Genomic DNA, 17,843 nt, shown 5'->3' with positions numbered 1-17,843 from the left:
ATCCACTTAATATCTAATAGAAAGTTGAATCTGTGCGTGTCAGAAATAGATTTGATCCCAAAGCCAACAATTTTCAGATGAAAAATAAGAATGACAACAAGGAACCATGCATGGTTGTAGAAAAAGTCAAAAGTTCATTCAAAAGCTTTTTTAGTAAAATGAAAACTATACGGTAATTACATTTTAGGTAATGCTTTCATTTCTTTCAAGATGAAGTTTATCATTTAGTTTTAGGTTTAAAGCATTTGTGAAGGTGCAGCACATCCTAGTGGATGTAAAGGAGCTCATTTATTTATTTATTTATTTGAAGTTAGTATCTGCACACCAACGCAAATCAATGTATTGTTGCTTTTAATCTCAATATAAATGTACATACAAGAAATACAAGTCATGATTTGATAAAAGTAGCAAAAATGTACAAATTGTAGGCAAATAAAAATATATATGTATATTGAGTTAAAAACAATAAATGAACAATTACATCTTATTTCTACTAATACAAAGACCATCTTTAATGTGTGTTGAATAAAAGAGTGAAAGATAATTACATATAGACATATTTGCAAACTCAGTGAATTGCCATGTTGGCAACAGCGCCAAAGTCAAACTGCACGTTTTTCATATTGGCAGAAATGACAGTGACATTTCTGTCATGGTGCATTAAAGGGATAGTTCACCCAAAAAATGAAAATTCTGTCATCATTTACTTACTCTCATGTTGTTACAAACCTGTATAAATTTCTTTGTTCTGATGCTCATAAAGGAAGATATTTTGAAAAATGTTTGTAACTGATCATGGGCCCCATTGACTTTTATAGTAGGAATAAAGAATACAATGGAAGTGAATGAGGCCCAAACCAAGTGATTGGTTTGGATTTAAAAATTCCTTAAAATATCTTCATCAGATAAAAAGTACAAATAAATGTATACAGGTTTGTAACAACAATAGCAGAATTTTCATTTTTGCGCAAACTATACCTTTAATAAAGGTGCAGTGTATAAATTTTAGCGGCATCTAGTGGTGAGGTTGCGAATTGCAACCAACGGCTGAGTCCACTGCTCACCCCTCGCTTTTGAAACACATAGAGAAGCTACGGTAGCTGCCACCGGACAAACATGTCATCGTAGGACACAACAAATTGTCTGTTAAGGGCTTCTGTAGAAAAATGGCGGTACAAAATGGCGACTTCCATGTAAGGGTACCCTCGTGTATGTAGAAAAAGGTCTCATTCTAAGGTAATAAACACATAACGTTTCATTATAAAAAGGTCTTTATACACCCCTGATAATATAGTTTTGTATATAATTTTGCATTTCTGTCAAGAGATCCTTTAAAAAATTACACACTGCACCTTTAATAAATATTGCAATTTTGAACCTATATAAAAACTGCATATAAAATTGCATTTAGCATGCAAATGAATATTTTTCTTTCGAAAATATGTTGAAATGTTTAGTATAATTGCATAAACACTTAAACTGTAAAGCTCAGTATTGTCAGTCTGACAGACTGCAGTTACCTGCAGTGAATTCGGTTCATTACATACAAAAAAGACACCGATTTACATAATCACACCGGTTTAACATGTTATATCCTATTAAACAGCTTAAACTGAACATCAGACTTCTCTTTAAAGCTTTAAAAATGAGCTATTTAAGGATGATACATGAGCTCTAAACATTACACAACAAGCCCACGAACCAACTAAATCAATCAATAATAGAAAACTTCAACATACGAGATCATTTGAGAGTACTGTATGTATAATAAATGTTACTTATCCAGAAAGGGTTAAAACCGCGAATGAACCTGAAACTGATTGTCATTCATTACAAGGACCACATAGTGCACTACAAATTATTGATTTAAATGAAGTGCATTTCTCCACATTGGTGGTATTAGTGTGAAGTATTTATAAGGATGATGCCTTAGTGGTGTCTATAGAGGTAGGTACAAGTGGGTTATGCGAAATTTGCCCATCAATTGAGTCCATACAGGCATAAGTGCATCTCCAATTTGCTTGACGTGTTCACAATATAGTCCACAATATACAAAAATCTTCACTCGATGCCCCGTTTCGTATAATAAAATATTTTTACAGTAAAATTTTTTAATGAGCTTTTTAATTATGATGTGCACTTAAGGCCAAAATAGAAATTACAGAACCATTTAATGATACAGCAAAACACTGCTTTGAAATGGGTTCATACTATTTTATTTCAAATCATCAAAATGTAACTTTTTTTTTTTTAATCAGCAAAAGCCGCTTGCAGAGAGCAATATCCTTTATTTATTCACCCTTTGATTTGGGACTCGTAATGTAAGCTTTTTAGGAGAGAGCTGTCTTTTACTGAGGTTCTGTCCAACCATCGGATAATGCGATTTCCATTAGTTGGGAAAAGGAAAGTGTAGACTTTGGTATTTTCTGCTGCATTGGAGATCAGGAGATGTTCAATTAACGGTGCATTGCAGTGTCCCACCTCAATCTGACCATCCTGATGGGAAACCATGCTGTGTCCAATCTAACATCTCTGCTGGAAAAGATAACGCACAGGCAACCTATAAGCTGTAGAGAAAAGATGGAAACATGAAACTAAATACTGTAACGTTCATGCAAAGTTTGGTTATCAGTGACGACAGAGATTTGTAACACCAGATCTGACTCATAAGGCAAAATAGGAACCAAGATATTCCTCATGAATGTTACGGCAAACCAAGACAAACATAGAGTAATGAAGAGTGTGAATGGTGCACCTACCGTCTGCATTCAGAAGAGAACGGTGTCAGGCTCTGGTTCTGGGAATGCTGTGGAGCTCTCCCGAATCTTCTGAGCGAGAACTGATTCTTGCTCGCGGCGAGAAGAGAGAATATTTGGAACTACAAAAGGTGAAGAGGGTTCCTTGAAACCAGCCGGAGGGGAAAGACCTTGGGTCAGAAAGATAGACAGAGATCAATGAAACCAGAAAGAATAAAGCGACTTTAAAGGTGCAGTGTGTAAATTTTAGCGGCATCTAGTGGTGAGGTTGTGAGATGCAACCAAAGGCTCAGTCCACTGATCACCCCTCGCTTTTGAAACACATAGAGAAGCTACTGTAGCCACTACCAGACAAACATCTCTTCATCTGAGACAACTTAGTAAAAAACGTTTGTCCGTTAAGGGCTTCTGTAGAAACATGGCGGCCTAAAATGGCGACTTCCATGTAGATAAAAACGTCTCATTCTAAGTTAATAAACACATTACGGTTCATTATGAAAGGTCTTTATACACCCCTGATAATACAGTCTTATATATTATTTTGCATTTCTGTCAAAAGATCCTTCTAAAAATTACACATTGAACCTTTAATCTGTACAATTGTATTTCTTTGAGCATTTTAGAGAAAAAAATCTGAAGAGTTAAGAGAACAGAACATCATTTTTGTCTTTGTAATTTGACTGTCACAAATTTTACAAAAATACTAGTGATGATATAATAAATTGTTACTTTAAAGGTGCAGTGTGTACATTTTTGCGGCATCTAGTGGTGAGGTTGCGAATTGCAACCAACAGCTCAGTTCATTGCTCACCCCTCACTTTTGAAACGCATAGAGAAGCTACGGTAGCCGCCACTGGAAAAACATGTCATCGTCGGAGACAACTTAGTAAAAAAAGTTTGTCCGTTAAGGGTTCTGTACAAAAATGGCGGCACAAAATGGCGACTTCCATGTAAGGGACCCTCGGTATGTAGATAAAAAAGTATCATTCTAAAGTAATAAAAACATAACGGTTCATTATTAAAGGTCTTTATACACCCCTAATAATATAGTTTTGTATATTATTTTGCATTTCTGTGAAGAGATACTTCTAAAAATTACACACTGCACCTTTAATATATACAGCGGGACTTCTAAGGAACGTGATTAGCATTTACACTACACTAACTTTTTGGAGAAATATAAAAATATTTATTATTAACATTTTTTACATTATAAAATAACAGCAAAGCATTAATCCTATTACATAACACAAATGAAAATATATAGAGACCAAAAATGTTCTCTTAACTAACTCAATGATGTATTCACCCTGGATACTCTTAAAACTTACATACATGCAATAAAGTTATTATTATTAATACAACTATTATTTTATATGCATACAAGTGCATACAATTAATAACAGGAAAAATTGTATGTAATTTATGTAGTTATGTAATTAATAGAATTTATGTAGTTTGTATAATGTAATTTGTGCGGGAAAAAAATTAAAGGTGACATAGAATGATTAAACGGAGTATTTATCCTTGTTGTGTGATGTGACATGTAGACAAAAAATTTTTTGTTTGGGTCTGTAATGCCTTAGAAGCTTCCTAAAAACCTCTCTAAGAAAGCTCTATTAGGGTGGTGGATTTTAAACAAGTGGTTTTGCACCTATTTGGCTCCCCCTACTGGCTTAACTTGCAATCTCATTACTGATTGGCTGACTTTGCTGCCACTTAAAAAATGTAGCCAATTATTTTAAAGTGGAGGGGCAGGGAGATGCCTGTGATGTCATAAGCATCAGTTTTTCAGATTGGGCTGTTTTCTGGCTGACATTTCTAAAAAGAGTAATTTCTATGAGACTGAGATGTTTAGCATGTTTAGCACTTTTTGTATGTTTGTGAATGTGGGTAGACTACCATTATTCAACAAAGACAAGGTAAAAATGGTTTTTCATTCTCTCAACCAAATACTCCAACAGTAGGACATGTTTGCTGAGATATATTAAAATATTGGATATAACAAGATTGAGCACTGCTATTACTTTGAACAGGGGATGATGCAATGCTCAATATGGCCACTCTGGAGACAAAAGTCCCACTTTCCAGTTAAAAGAACCAATCATCAATCGATAAACACTGATGATTTGTTTATAGCTGAAGCAAGCAAAAGTTGTGGTATAGTTCAAGTGGGAAGGCAAAGTTGGCCCTGGAGTGCCGAAGACCTGCAGATTCTAAATTCAACCATGATAAATGCTTGCAGTTTTCAGGTGACTCAGACCTTGATCAGCTATTTCAGGTATGCTTGATTAGAGCTGAAGCTAAACTCTGCAGGACGTCGGCACTCCAGGACCAACGTTGTCTACCCCTGGTATAGTTGATGTCAGGTTTATTGTTGTTCAGACATATGCTGATTAATTGTGCACAATATATTAGAGATATATTTCCTTTCCCATTCAAGTAAACAGGACCTTAGTCATGCATGACTGCCCTAAAGGGATATATACAGCAAGATTATTTTCTTACCTTTTTGTTTCAGGTCTAGTTCTGGCCTGTAGTCATCCCTAATAGTGCTTTGTTTTCCTTGTTTAAAGAATTCTCTTTGTACAACTGCTTTGCTTAATGAAGCTTTAGGGTCCACAGGATGCATGCGGATATAGGCAGAGTCCCACTCGTAGCTCTCGTCCACAGAGTCTCTCCGAGATCTAAAAACAGAAGACACATGAAGCTTAGGATATAGTGATGTTTAAAGGGCACCTATTATTTTACCTCGGCGCGCAGTAACATCATAGCTCCTGACTACTCCCCCTCTACCTCAAACTTCCGTCAATATTACTGCGTGCCAAGGTGGAAGTGCTGCAAACTAAGTGGTTTTCCGCCATAGAATATAGTTCTCATTGTTTATCTGCTTAAAAAAAGGTCACGTTTTATTTTGTGCCACCATACTTACTCGTCTTTAAAATAGGAAAACATGGAAGTGTTTGGTGGCTTCTAAATTCATCCCTGTTTGGATCCTAAGGAATGAATGGGGCTAGGCTAAATGCTAACACATTCACAACGCGCTGTACAAAGATTAAAAGTGCACGCATTGAATAAAGATAAAGATGTATTAATTTGTCAAAGTTGAGGTATGGTTTGCATAATAGATGCCCTTTAAGTAACTATTAAAGCAATGTGTTCTTTAGTTTAACCTATTAAGAGGAAAAGTCAGTAAGGCAGTGTTCTTCAACCCTGGTCCTGGAGGACCCCCTTCCAGAAAGTTTTAGATGTAGCCTTATTTAAAACACCTGAACCAACTCATTAGCCTCCTTCCAGAATGTCTCCCTAACAAGCTGATAAGTTAAAACAGGTGTGTTGATTAAGGAGACATCTAAAACATTCTGGAAGGGGGTCCTCCAGGACCATGGTTGAAGAACACTGCAGTAAGGTTTACAGTATAATTGTGTTTCTTCAACCCCTGGAATATTAAAGTTCTTGTGGTATGTTTAGTTAAGGTATTAACCCTAAAAAGCAGTCTAAGTCACAGACAAACAGCATAAGACAGATGGATGGAAAGTGACAAAGACAGTGAAAAAGGCATGCTTACCTTTCTTGCATTTCAGGTTCTTGTAGGCCTGTTTCATCCCGGTCACTGTCCTCTGTGGTCTCTGGTGAGCTGGTAAAAGGCGGGCTGAGAGAGAACTGCCTGACGTTGGGGGCATCCATGCTTCCTCTACCACTACTCTTACTACTCGCATAGCTCCTATAACTTCCATCTGTCTCTGAACTCTTTCTGTAGCTATTTATTTCTACATCCACGTCCTCTCTCTCCTCATCTTGACTCTGACTCCGGCTCCCAGATGTTAGAGAGGGGCAGTAAGACAGGGGCCAGCTAGAACCCTCCGGTGACAAAGCAGAATGTTTGCTACGTTCTGACACTTTAACATACTCAGAGTCTTTGGTAGAGCCACCAAGGGATTTAGAGGACTGATGGTTGTGGTTTCGCAATTGACATTCTGATTTCACAAGTGAATCTGTTTGTAAAATAAGACTACTTTTCGGTTGATCTGTCACAGACAAAGCTCTGCTTCCAAAGGAGGGCATTGTAGAACCTCGACCAAGCGTCAGCGAGTCAACCCAGGCATCTGGAGGCAAAAACTGCTCCTTGTGTAGCCTGGAGTCTAAACTATGGGTGCTCCGGTGTCGATTCAAATTGTTTGACCCCAGACTCTTTGTCTTCCGAATCATAGTTCCTGAAAAATCCTTTGGAGGCAAAGTTCTGTTCAACCTTTCCAGGGTTCTCCTTGAACCCACATTCCCAGACTCTAACTTTTGCTCTTTTGATCTGACTTTTTCAAGCTCTGGTAAGCTAGGTCTTTCATAATCCAGAGTCTCATAACTGTGGGCAGGGTCTACCAAGGACCTTGAATATAATGACACCTGGCTCTGATGTTCGGGTCCATCCACGCTCACTTCCGAATAATCATCACCTGGATTTATCTGTCGGGAGCTTCTAGCCATTCTCTGTTCCTGCTGATCATCCAATGGTGTATATATGTGCTGGTCAAAATATTGTTGACTTTCCCTTGAGTTCTTCTGACTATACCCTGCATAAGGTTTGGCTTTTTCCACAGACTCATCTATGACTCTACTGAAATTTGTATCAACAGGTGTTCTGCTTCGCCTTTGGTCCCATGTATATGACTTTTGGCGTTCCCCTCTGTCAAGACTTTTGGATCTATGGTAGCTGGATCTCTGCATCGTATGATAATCATATTGATTATGTCTATTTCTGTTATCCTTTTCATATAAGGTATGCAGGGGGACCAAGCTAGCAGAAGAAAGTCTGTGTCTTTCTTCCCATGGAATACAAGAGGCAGATCTTCCCTTCAAAATGCTAGTATTATCAGATAAAAAGCTATTTCTTGTGCCTGGATGGAGAACCAGAGGTGTCGAAGTTTCTCTGGTTTTATAAATCTCTCCGTACACATCCTGAATAGATTGATTCGGATTAACAGTGTACCTGCGCAACTCTCTTTCAAGTTCCTCTCTCTCACGTGCCAAACTTAAACAGCGACTCAGGTTTCCTTGTTCTCTCTCGTGCTCCATCTGCAAAACCAGGGCACTGGCTGCAGAATGCACTTTGACTTGTTTTAGGGATTGTTGACCAAACGTACTTTCTGAATTAGGGTAGAAAAAAGAGCTGGTTTCCGAGCATAGACTTGTCAGGTCTGGTGCACCCAAGAACTCTTGTTCCCGAATGGGCATGTAATGGCCATTCAATGACAGATGTTTAGCCATAGCTCGTGTTCTGTTGGAAGAAGGAATATCTGATCCAAAAGGTGGAAGATCCACAGAAAGGACAAATGGTGGCTTTTTTCTGTCATCCCTGTAGGATCTTAAAGACTGGGATTTCTTGATTCCAACGCTCCTATTTCCTTCTGATGACCGGTGAGAGTTTTGGCTTAGGTTTCTCTTCATATGAGAACTGGCATCTTCCTCAACATTAAAGCGACCATCGGGCCCTCTGTGGATAAACTCCACAGAGCTCATAGGGGCAAGTGATGCCCGTTGGAGGTGGCTCTCGGGAATTGAGTGGTGGGATGGAGGATTAGCTTGGGGCAGTTGTTGTTGTCGCTGAGCATGGAAATCATTGTGAGTAGACTTGTCAAGTGAGGAATGACCAGATGAGGTGGAAGTGATGGACAGTGGACGAGCTGGTAGGAGCTTTTCCATAGTACTGTCAGGGCTGCCAGGGTCAAGTAGAGGAACATGTTAAAATGGTTGAAATGAATGATGTGAATGAATTAAATATTATGAAGTTGGGGTGATTCACTTACTTCGTAGGTGGTTTCTTATTTTTGGCAGGAGGGAGATCTGAAACAAAGGAACCGATTTGGAATGAGGGTAATGATAAATGAAGGACTTTTAAGTGAGAGCCTCCTCTAAGGTGGATACATTTTTACAGATTGTAATAGTTGTTAGTGGTTCATCAAAGTGTTGTTTCTTTACCCTTTTTGTTTTCTCTGTGCCTTTTGCCTCTTTTGTAAAAAACGAAGCAAACTATTGCCAGGGTCAGGAGAAGAACAATACAAAGGAGTCCCACACCACCCATGACACCTGCCAACAGCGTGTTAGGAAACTCTAGAATGGGGGAATTAACTGGATCCATCCCTGTAGGTTCAAAAGAATACGGGATAAGGTTTGAAAGGTTGATCGAAGAGTTTTCTTTGAAAATTGACAAAAATTGCAAATCACAACATTACTAAAAACTGATACAGTCAAATGCATGCCGCTGAAACACTGACCGACGGTTGAGACACTGATTGATGGACTGGGCATGCTTAGCTGATCTCCGTATTGAGAGAGAAGCCTGAGTTCATACTTGCAGTCCTTTAGAGAAATGAAGTCAGTGAGAGGAGAAAATGATAAAGTGAGAGTCAAAATATGTGAGGAGGGGTTGCATCCATCAAACTTTCAGAAATGGTAAGCTGATTGATTCATGTAAATTGAAAACCCCCAGATCACATGCAACACTCACCTTACATAACCCCCGAAGAAAGATCTGCCTCTCGTTTGGGCTAATGTCCTCTTTCAGATTACGCCATTCACCTCCTTCAAAACGTGATTGGACGACAAAACCATCATTGGTCGGAGACTGGGGCATTGACCACCACAGAACAAATCCTTCTGAACTCTGATTAACTGAGAGACTTGTCGGTGGTTCAAGCTCGGTCACGACAGGAGATGTTTCTGTAAAGGAATCAAATTAAATGAACATCTTGTTTTTATTCAATTACTCGCAGCGTGCAGCAAGCTCACAGATGGTGTAATATTAATTTAAGTCGGCATGACGTGGCCAAGAGGTTAAATATTTTCAACACCTCATAAAATCTAAATTGTAGTTTAACAATGTAAATACTGAATTCCTGTTTTAATAGAAAGTATGTTTATACATGAAAGAAAACTATGCAAGTCATTTCATAAAAAATGTTGAAGCTTCTAATGCACAGCTGATGCTTACCCAAAGTTTTGATGGTGGTGATCTCACTGTAAGGCCCACTGCCTGCTTTGTTTTGGGCTATGACACGAAACTGATACTCGGTAGCAGGAAGTAGATCAGTGACCAACATACTGTTGTCAGTAGACAGGACAGGAAAAAACATCCACTCCTGTCTTTCCTCTTTCTTTTCTGCTGACATCTGCTTGTACCTGAACAGAAAAGTGTGTGAATTGGTATACTGGTTAGTGGTAACAAACCCACATCCCATGCTGAGGACCACCATTCACAACACAACATTTATCCGGTGTCCAGTAAAGCTGTTTTTATCAACAGAAAAGGTAGACACACACAAAAATAAGTAACAAGACACCAACCAGACAGTGAATTTCTGGTTAGATCCTCCGTCAAAGCCAGGCACCCAGGACACATTGGCCTCGTTAATTCCCGGGATCACAGACACTGAGGACACTGCATGGGGACTTGTACCTGTGATTCAGAAGCGATGAGGAGGAAATGTGTGACATATGAAGTGTGACAAATGTGTGACACATGAGGCGTGACAGCAAGAAGGCACGACATTAACTGAGATTAGGGCTACTCAATTTTGAAAAGCTCAGGGGCCGTAAAGCACCTCTCAAATCCCTTCAAGGTCCACTCTCCTAATTTTAATTACCAGAATCTTATTAAAAGTATGATTAACTTTCTATTACTGTAATGGAGCGTGACATCCCACTTACTTTTCCTGGAGATCAACATGCCTAGATAAGACACATTAGAAGCTGTTGTAAACAGCTAATATATGCACACATAAGTTGAAGTTTGTATGTGACCCATCTTGTAAAAACAGCTAAAGATATTTTTTCTACATAAAATCATCTTTTACTACATAATGTATCCTCTGAAAAAGGTAATGTCAAAGATTAAAATTAAACTTTGTTGCTACCAATCTCATAATCACATTATGCGACTTTATCCTGGATTTCACAGGCAGGCTCACATAGAAACGTGGCAACATTAAAAAAGACATCTCTGAGCAGCTGGCTGCCACAATGACAATATTATGCAGGGCAGTATGAGGTCTTTACAACAAGTTTAGACTTACCCAGCACAAAGACTGTGGTTCTCACAGAGACGGTAGCCACTCGATTACTGGAGCTGCACTCCCACTCCCCCTGGTGGTCTTTAATAAGAGGCTGAAGAATGAGCGAGCCATCTGCTTTTACACTGAACTGAGAACGACTGGATCCACCGACCTAGAAGAGCAGAGATTTGATGCAATTTAATAAAAATAATCAATTTTCATATGCAGGTAGATACATCATAACAACATAAAGTAATTGTGATCTCTCTCATATCTGCCTTTTAATTTTCCGTCAATCTTAGTACACAATGTAACTACAGAAGAGTTTTAAATAGGAAAAATATCGAAACTCTTTGGTTATTTTTTAGCGCAATGCTAATGCTCTATTCAATGGATTATGCTAAGCTATGCTAAAAGTGTTACAACCAGACCCGGAGATCAGCTGAATGGATGTCAAAACGGAAAAAATCAAATTTTTTACTCTAGGGGAGCTGGAAAATGAGCCTATTTTCAAAAAAAGTGGAATGTCCCTTTAATGCCTGATTTAGGCTTTGTCCACACGAAGCCGGTGCATTCCCTATCCGATAATTTTTTTTCCTTGTTCTAAAAAAATAATCCGTAAACACGGCGTCGTCTCAAGAAATACCTGCGCACACACAAAACCACTGAAACCGACTGAAAGCAGTGTAGTAGTGTAGCAGACCTGTATGGGGCGCTGTAATTCTGCCACAGATATACACTATACACGGAGAAGAAGACTTTGAGCATGCGCATAACCAACGTATGGTGTTGTCCATTATCGCTTGTTGCTCACCACAATTGCATAGAAGCAACAGATTTTGCTCACGTAGTCCGCCATTTTTGTTGTTGCTGTTACGTGTGACGCTTCCGACACTTGATTTGATGACGTTTTCGCTTCACAAAATATACGGATTGGCTGTACACACGAAACCGCAAGGGTGTCGATTTCAGATTTATCCACTTTGGGATCCAGTTTCAAAAAATAGCGGTTTCAGGCTCCCAAAACGCCGGATCCGTGTGGATGAAACGCCAATACGATAAAAAATGTATACGTATACAGTGATACACGTCTCCGCGTGGACAGCCCCTTAAAATAATTTTAAATTTAGATTACCTTGAGACCCCGGGAACAGGAGTATGTATGTGAAAATCAATAAATAAGAAAAGAAACTTCATTCTGGCACGCATATTTAAAGTAGAAGTTTGAAAGTGTGTGCAGTACTGTAGCAAAATGTGAAGACATTCACCTTCCTCCATGTGACTTTTGGAGCCGGGTTACCATCCATCTGACAGGGAATAAGAAGCATCTGGCCCGCGTCCTCCATGTACTCCTTACGAGGTGAGACTTGAAATGATGGAGGATCCTGGAAAGTTTAAAGCTTTGCTTTACATGTTTATCTAAATTGATTCCTATTACTATACTCTATATATAACTTTTGTGCAATTGCAATCTGAGCTGGTTCTCTACTTCAACTTTTTAAGACACTTACCTCAAGCTTAACAGTGGTGGGCTCTGATTTGCCCATTGTCCCGATGCTGTTAAACGGGGTACATGTGTATACACCTGCCGCATCATCATTGGCTGTTGCTATGACGATAGAGCCGTCCGATGTAAGTGTCCATCCAGGATACTGTAGAGACATTAATTTAAAGAGATTTTAAAAAGGTTTTCTTTTTGGACAGATGCAAGGTGGTTTGTAAAAAGGGGTCGTAATGTGCAAGGTGTCATAGACTAAAAGCAATATGTCAAGCGCATGCAAGTATTGAAAGCACTTAAGTGTACAGGTGACTTTATGAAAGGAGCCTTTATTAGTAGGGAACAAAGTGATGGTTACACACCATGCCTAAATACAATGGCTTTCCATCCTTGGTCCAGTCAACATGTGATAGCGGTGGTTCAGATCTGAATGGGCAGGATATGACGCCCTTCATGCCTGTGGCGAGGTAGGTCAGCTTGGGCATGTGCATCACCTGTGCAGGGTCTGTAAAAATAGGACACAGATGGTCAATTTGCTTTTTGACGCTGTAAGAAACATTTAGCTTAAAGTGGTGAAAATCCTGCTTTGTTGTTGTTTATATGTCGTTATGGTGTTTTTAATATGCTTTAAGACAAACCATGCGCAAATTCATCATTTCAACACCATTGCTGAGTATTATTTCTGCGTAAAATTTTAGTTTTCAAAAAACAGACTCAAAACAGCTGTTTGAAATCGCATTGGTTTCGAATTTCCTAACAAACATGTAACCAATCACTTCACTGCAATTAAACGAGTGGATCAGGCAGTCCGAGCCATAAACTGTAAAAAATTCCCTAAAAAAACAGTAAAATTCCGGCAGCTGGGGTGCTGGAAAAATACCGTAAAATAACGGGGACAATAAATTGCTCACACGTGTAGTGTACATGCACCTGTAAACAAAAAGCTAAAAATGAGTGCTGCAAATGCGCAGTTCACATATGCATTGTAAATCAGGCTTAGCAACTGTCTGAAACTGCAGAATATAGCATCTATGTACATATATATCTATGGCCCGAGCTGATGCATTGAGCTGTGGCAGGAACTCATTTGCATATTATTATATCTATGGTCCGAGCTGGTACACTTTAAAAAAACAGTTAAAAAAGTTTAGAAAACTAAATTACCTGCACTGTAAAAAATTAAATATTAAATAACATAAACATACATTTTATGTTACTTTAACAAAAAAAAATTAAGTTAAACCATTTCAACTTGATTTATTAATTATGTAAACTTTTACAAGCCAAAACTTAAGATAGTAGATTGAATTGATTGAAAAACCAAGTTGTTTTAACTTCATGCTGCATTTTTTACAGTATGCTTGCCTTTAAATTTTGAGTTAATTCAACTTAAAAAATATAATTTTTTGTGTCAACTAATATTTTTATGTTGAATTAACTAAAAATTTTAAGGCAACATGGTAACTTACTGTTTTAGATTGAACCAACTTTATTTACAGTGTATGATTGAGTAGAGGCGGGGACTAATTTGCATATTCATAGATCCGTCATAGTACAGTTACATTCAAGGTATTTTAAAGCATAAAGAAATTACTGTCACAGGACAAACTTTAACATATGCGAGTATGATGCTCAAAGATGAGTTTTAAATGATCAAATTATCGACTACAAGGGGACTTTAAACATAAATCTGAACAAAAATGTTGAAATATGTAATCTGGTGTACGACATGACCAAATCCAAATTAGTTTTTTTTTACACATAATATCACACAAATGGCATGAAAAATAGAAAAAAATTGAAACAGAATGCACATCCCAGATCTTCAACCACTAGGCTAAAGCATACACAGATACACTTACGTTGCACAGTGAGAATGGCTGAAGCAGATGGAGATACAGGCAGTCCATTAGTAGGCATACAAGTGTAGTTCCCAGAATCCTCTGGAGTCAAGTGTGATATTTGGAGGGTCCCGTCCACTATGACCTTAACCCGAGACTTCAGGGACCTAAAACACACACATATAAATTCATAGCAATCCCCTTGCCTTAAAACTGTAATATTGAAGCAGCACCAGACAAAATTTACTCTTAACTTACTCAATGTGATAAATATCTTGTCCGTTTCGTTGCCACACATAGGTCATGTTGGGTGGGTCGGCTTCTGCCTGGCATTTCAATTTGGCATTCTGGTTCATGTAGAGAACCGTGTCCGATGGAGGAATTATAATCTCCGGAGGACCTATAATTAAAACATAAATGTTATGCATTTATAATGCAATAGGTAGATATATACTTAAGATAGGTTATAGATCAATATTTCAGCTAAATTCAAGGCTATATTTTAGGAATTCATCACATTGGAGTTTTTTAAGTACACCACTAGATGGCGACATCCAATTAAAAATGCTAACAGTTGACATTTCAAAATAAAAGCATAGAGGTCCTAAACCTTTCTGGGATTTATGGCATTTGGTGAATAAAGGGATGTCCCATATTACATAAAAATGACTCACCGATGACTTTGAGCTCTGTGATGTGTGTTACATTTCCTTCTGTATTGGAGACGTGACACTGATACAGGCCTCTTGAGTCTCTGCTTACAGCAGTGAAAGATAGACTTCCATTCACGATCTTCAGGATTGAGAATAAATTAGTATGAATGAGGAGCTATTTCGCACACAGCTATGTTTTTGCCACACGACAGTAAAGTAAATGCAATTGGCTAATTGAAATAAATGGGCGGGCCTATTAAAAAATGTAATCACTTAACAGGACGTTCATGTACAAAAATAATGGCTTTGTTAATTTTAGTAAACAGTGCAAAACCAACCTTCACTTTGCTTTGAGGTTTAATTGTGACTCCATCTTTAAACCAGGTTATCATGGGTTGCGGATTTCCGCGTGTGGCACACTTCAAGATTGCCGATCTACCCAAAAATACTTCGACGACAGAAGGCAGGGTTTCAGTAAATATGGGTGGCGCTGGACATGTAAACAAACAAAGAATAGTCATCATTTATCAAATAATGCCAAGGATACACAATATACTAAAGAGTAATACCAATTCATGTCTTCCTTATTATAAATTATTCATTATACATAAAATATTCATTAGTTAACTGTCTGATTTAAGACATTATCCAGTCATTTTCCAGCTGATGCTGTAAGAAGTGTTTTATGCAGTCTTTAGTGTAAGACACAGTTGAGGATTCCCGCCAGGTCTACAAGCTGCTTTTCTGTTCGATAGCCTGAGTCACGAACAATACAGCTGAAAACTGACCCTAACGCCAGTAGACCCCCAAAACTGCGTCTGAGTGATGCTATGACATCGATCACTGCATTTAGGGTGCGGCCGACAGAGATGAAGCTGTTTTCTAACAGGTGCACAGAGAACGCTGGTAACAGGTGCATGAAAACAGACTGGGGTGTGTATTCAGTTATTGTTCATTGAGTGTTTGTACCGAGTGGTGTTTGAGTTGGGATGAACATAATAGCATCTATAGCGTCTGTCTGACTTATCGGACATGAAGAGAGCGTTTGATTCATTTTGATTACTGTTCAAATTGGATATGATTTCTTATAATAAATAATTCAGTCTGTCTGTGAGTCTCACCTGTGACTGAAAGCAGAGTCTGGTGTCCATTGCTTCTAAACTCATCTGTGGGTTTGTCTAGTGGAAGGACACGACACTCATACCAGCCTTCATCGTCCAAGAGAAGCCCCCTCACCTGCAGTGATGAGCCCCCGATGAGAGACACTCGACCTGGGCATGGGCAGAAGAGGGGAGGAGAGTCAGCTAAAAGATAATTTAACACTTAAAACACTTAACAGTGTTCAAGGATGTGTGCTATAATGTGTGTCCTATGATTACGCCAATAATTGTTAAAGGGACACTCCACTTTTTAAAAAAAATATACTAATTTTTGAGCTCCCCTAGAGTTAAACATTTGATTTTTATTGTTTTGGAATCCATTTAGCCGATCTCTGGGTCTGCGGTTACACTTTTACCATAGCTTAGCACAATCCATTGAATCTGATTAGACCATTAGCATCGCGTTAAAAAATAACCAAAGAGTTTAGATATTTTTCCTATTTAAAACTTGACTCTTCTTTAGTTACATCGTGTACTAAGACCGACAGAAAATTAAAAGTTGCGATTTTCTAGGCAGGTATCACTAGGAACTCTACTCTCATTCTGGCGTAATAATCAAGGACTTTGCTGTTGTAACATGGCTGCAGGAGACGCAATGATATTACGTAGTGCCCGAAAATAGTCCCCTGCTATTGAAAGATACTAAGGGGAGTATTTTCAGCTGCTGCATAATATCATTGCGCCACCTGAAGCTATGTTACGGCAGCAAAGTCCTTGATTATTATGCCAGAATGAGAGTATAGTTCCTAGCCATATCATCCTAGAAAATCGCAACTTTTAATTTTCCGTCGTTCACATAGCACAAAATGTAACTACAGGGGAGTCAAGTTTTAAATAGGAAACATATCGAAACTCTTTGGTTATTTTTGAGCGCAATGCTAATGGTCTAATCAGATTCAATGGATTGTGCTAAGCTATGGTAGCACCAGACCCGGATATCAGCTGAATGGATTCAAAAACGGTAAAAATCTAATGTGTTTTGTAGTGTCCCTTTAATTTGGGGGATAATGATCTTTACCTGAGCTCATGCGTGATGCGTGACGTCAAAGAAACGTAAAAGGAGGAATGTTGGTGTTTCCTCACTTGGTAAAGAGTATTTTGTTAGCAGTGTAAAGGTTGTGGGTTCGATCTCGGGGATCAAATACAGTACTGATAAAAATAATATTTTGTTTTAAGTTGCTTTGGATAAAAGTGTCTGCCAGATGCGTAAATGTAAATGTTGTGCAGAAGAACAGGGTGGTGTGCAATGTACACTTCAAAAACCACATGCAGGGCTACCAGCTGAGAGAGTGGAAAATGTCTGCCATGTTTCTACAAAACAAAACTGTATGTTCTTAGAGCTCCCAACTACCATGTCGGACTGATCGCCAGTTTGGGAAGGGTGTGAGTAATAAATGTCCTAATATAACTGAGGCCTACACTCTAAAAACAAACGGTGCTAAATAGCACTTAGGGCGTTTTCACATTAGCACTTTTGGTGCGCACCCGGGTTTGATTGACATCAGAGTTTGGTACATTTGGATGATGTAAACGCTGTCTTCCGAACTGGGTGCGCACCCGCGAAACGTACTCGAGTCCACTTAAAAAGGGTGGTCTGGGGTCCGGTTCATGTGAACTCCAGATCGGTTCGCTGCTGATGTGAGCGCAATCGTACCAAATCGCGGAAGTGAACCGTTGTTTATTACGTATTATATGGAATGTCCCACCAAAGCAGACGTGTGTGTTTGTGTGCGTGCACTTACCTTGACAACAAAATGCATAGAATGCTTGCTTGACTTTTGTTCTTATTTTTTTAAACCTTTGGTTTTGTTTTCAAAGAAATAATACAGAAACGCACTTGCGTCTGTCTGCCACAAACATACTAAAGTCGTTTCGATGACAACAGGCTGT

At 38.7% G+C, this 17,843-nt stretch overlaps 1 protein-coding gene across 4 annotated transcripts in view; it reads right to left on the bottom strand.

Moving 5' to 3' along the window:
- Positions 1 to 310: 310 nt before the first annotated feature.
- Positions 311 to 17,843, bottom strand: part of igsf9a (immunoglobulin superfamily, member 9a) — a 32,275-nt gene continuing 14,742 nt past the window's right edge. The window contains exons 4-22 of one of the 4 annotated variants that reach the window (XM_055208755.2): positions 15,915 to 16,064; positions 15,132 to 15,283; positions 14,815 to 14,932; positions 14,399 to 14,540; positions 14,162 to 14,307; positions 12,662 to 12,804; positions 12,313 to 12,453; positions 12,070 to 12,186; positions 10,823 to 10,973; positions 10,095 to 10,206; positions 9,742 to 9,929; positions 9,259 to 9,470; positions 9,026 to 9,110; positions 8,730 to 8,891; positions 8,558 to 8,594; positions 6,325 to 8,466; positions 5,265 to 5,443; positions 2,756 to 2,926; positions 311 to 2,567 (exon numbers count right to left, since the gene is read on the bottom strand). In XM_055208755.2, the coding sequence (XP_055064730.2) occupies positions 2,769 to 2,926; positions 5,265 to 5,443; positions 6,325 to 8,466; positions 8,558 to 8,594; positions 8,730 to 8,891; positions 9,026 to 9,110; positions 9,259 to 9,470; positions 9,742 to 9,929; positions 10,095 to 10,206; positions 10,823 to 10,973; positions 12,070 to 12,186; positions 12,313 to 12,453; positions 12,662 to 12,804; positions 14,162 to 14,307; positions 14,399 to 14,540; positions 14,815 to 14,932; positions 15,132 to 15,283; positions 15,915 to 16,064 (4,535 nt within the window). In that variant the 3' untranslated portion in view covers positions 311 to 2,567; positions 2,756 to 2,768. The remainder of the gene's footprint in view (positions 2,568 to 2,755; positions 2,927 to 5,264; positions 5,444 to 6,324; positions 8,467 to 8,557; positions 8,595 to 8,729; positions 8,892 to 9,025; positions 9,111 to 9,258; positions 9,471 to 9,741; positions 9,930 to 10,094; positions 10,207 to 10,822; positions 10,974 to 12,069; positions 12,187 to 12,312; positions 12,454 to 12,661; positions 12,805 to 14,161; positions 14,308 to 14,398; positions 14,541 to 14,814; positions 14,933 to 15,131; positions 15,284 to 15,914; positions 16,065 to 17,843) is intronic. The other 3 variants (XM_055208757.2, XM_055208754.2, XM_055208756.2) reach the window with 3 other exon arrangements.

This window comes from Misgurnus anguillicaudatus, chromosome 12 (genome assembly GCF_027580225.2).
Source record: "Misgurnus anguillicaudatus chromosome 12, ASM2758022v2, whole genome shotgun sequence".
Classification (NCBI taxonomy): Eukaryota; Metazoa; Chordata; class Actinopteri; order Cypriniformes; family Cobitidae; genus Misgurnus; species Misgurnus anguillicaudatus.
Note: the sequence above shows the minus strand (reverse complement) of the source record. Positions and strands in the feature narration are given on the sequence as shown.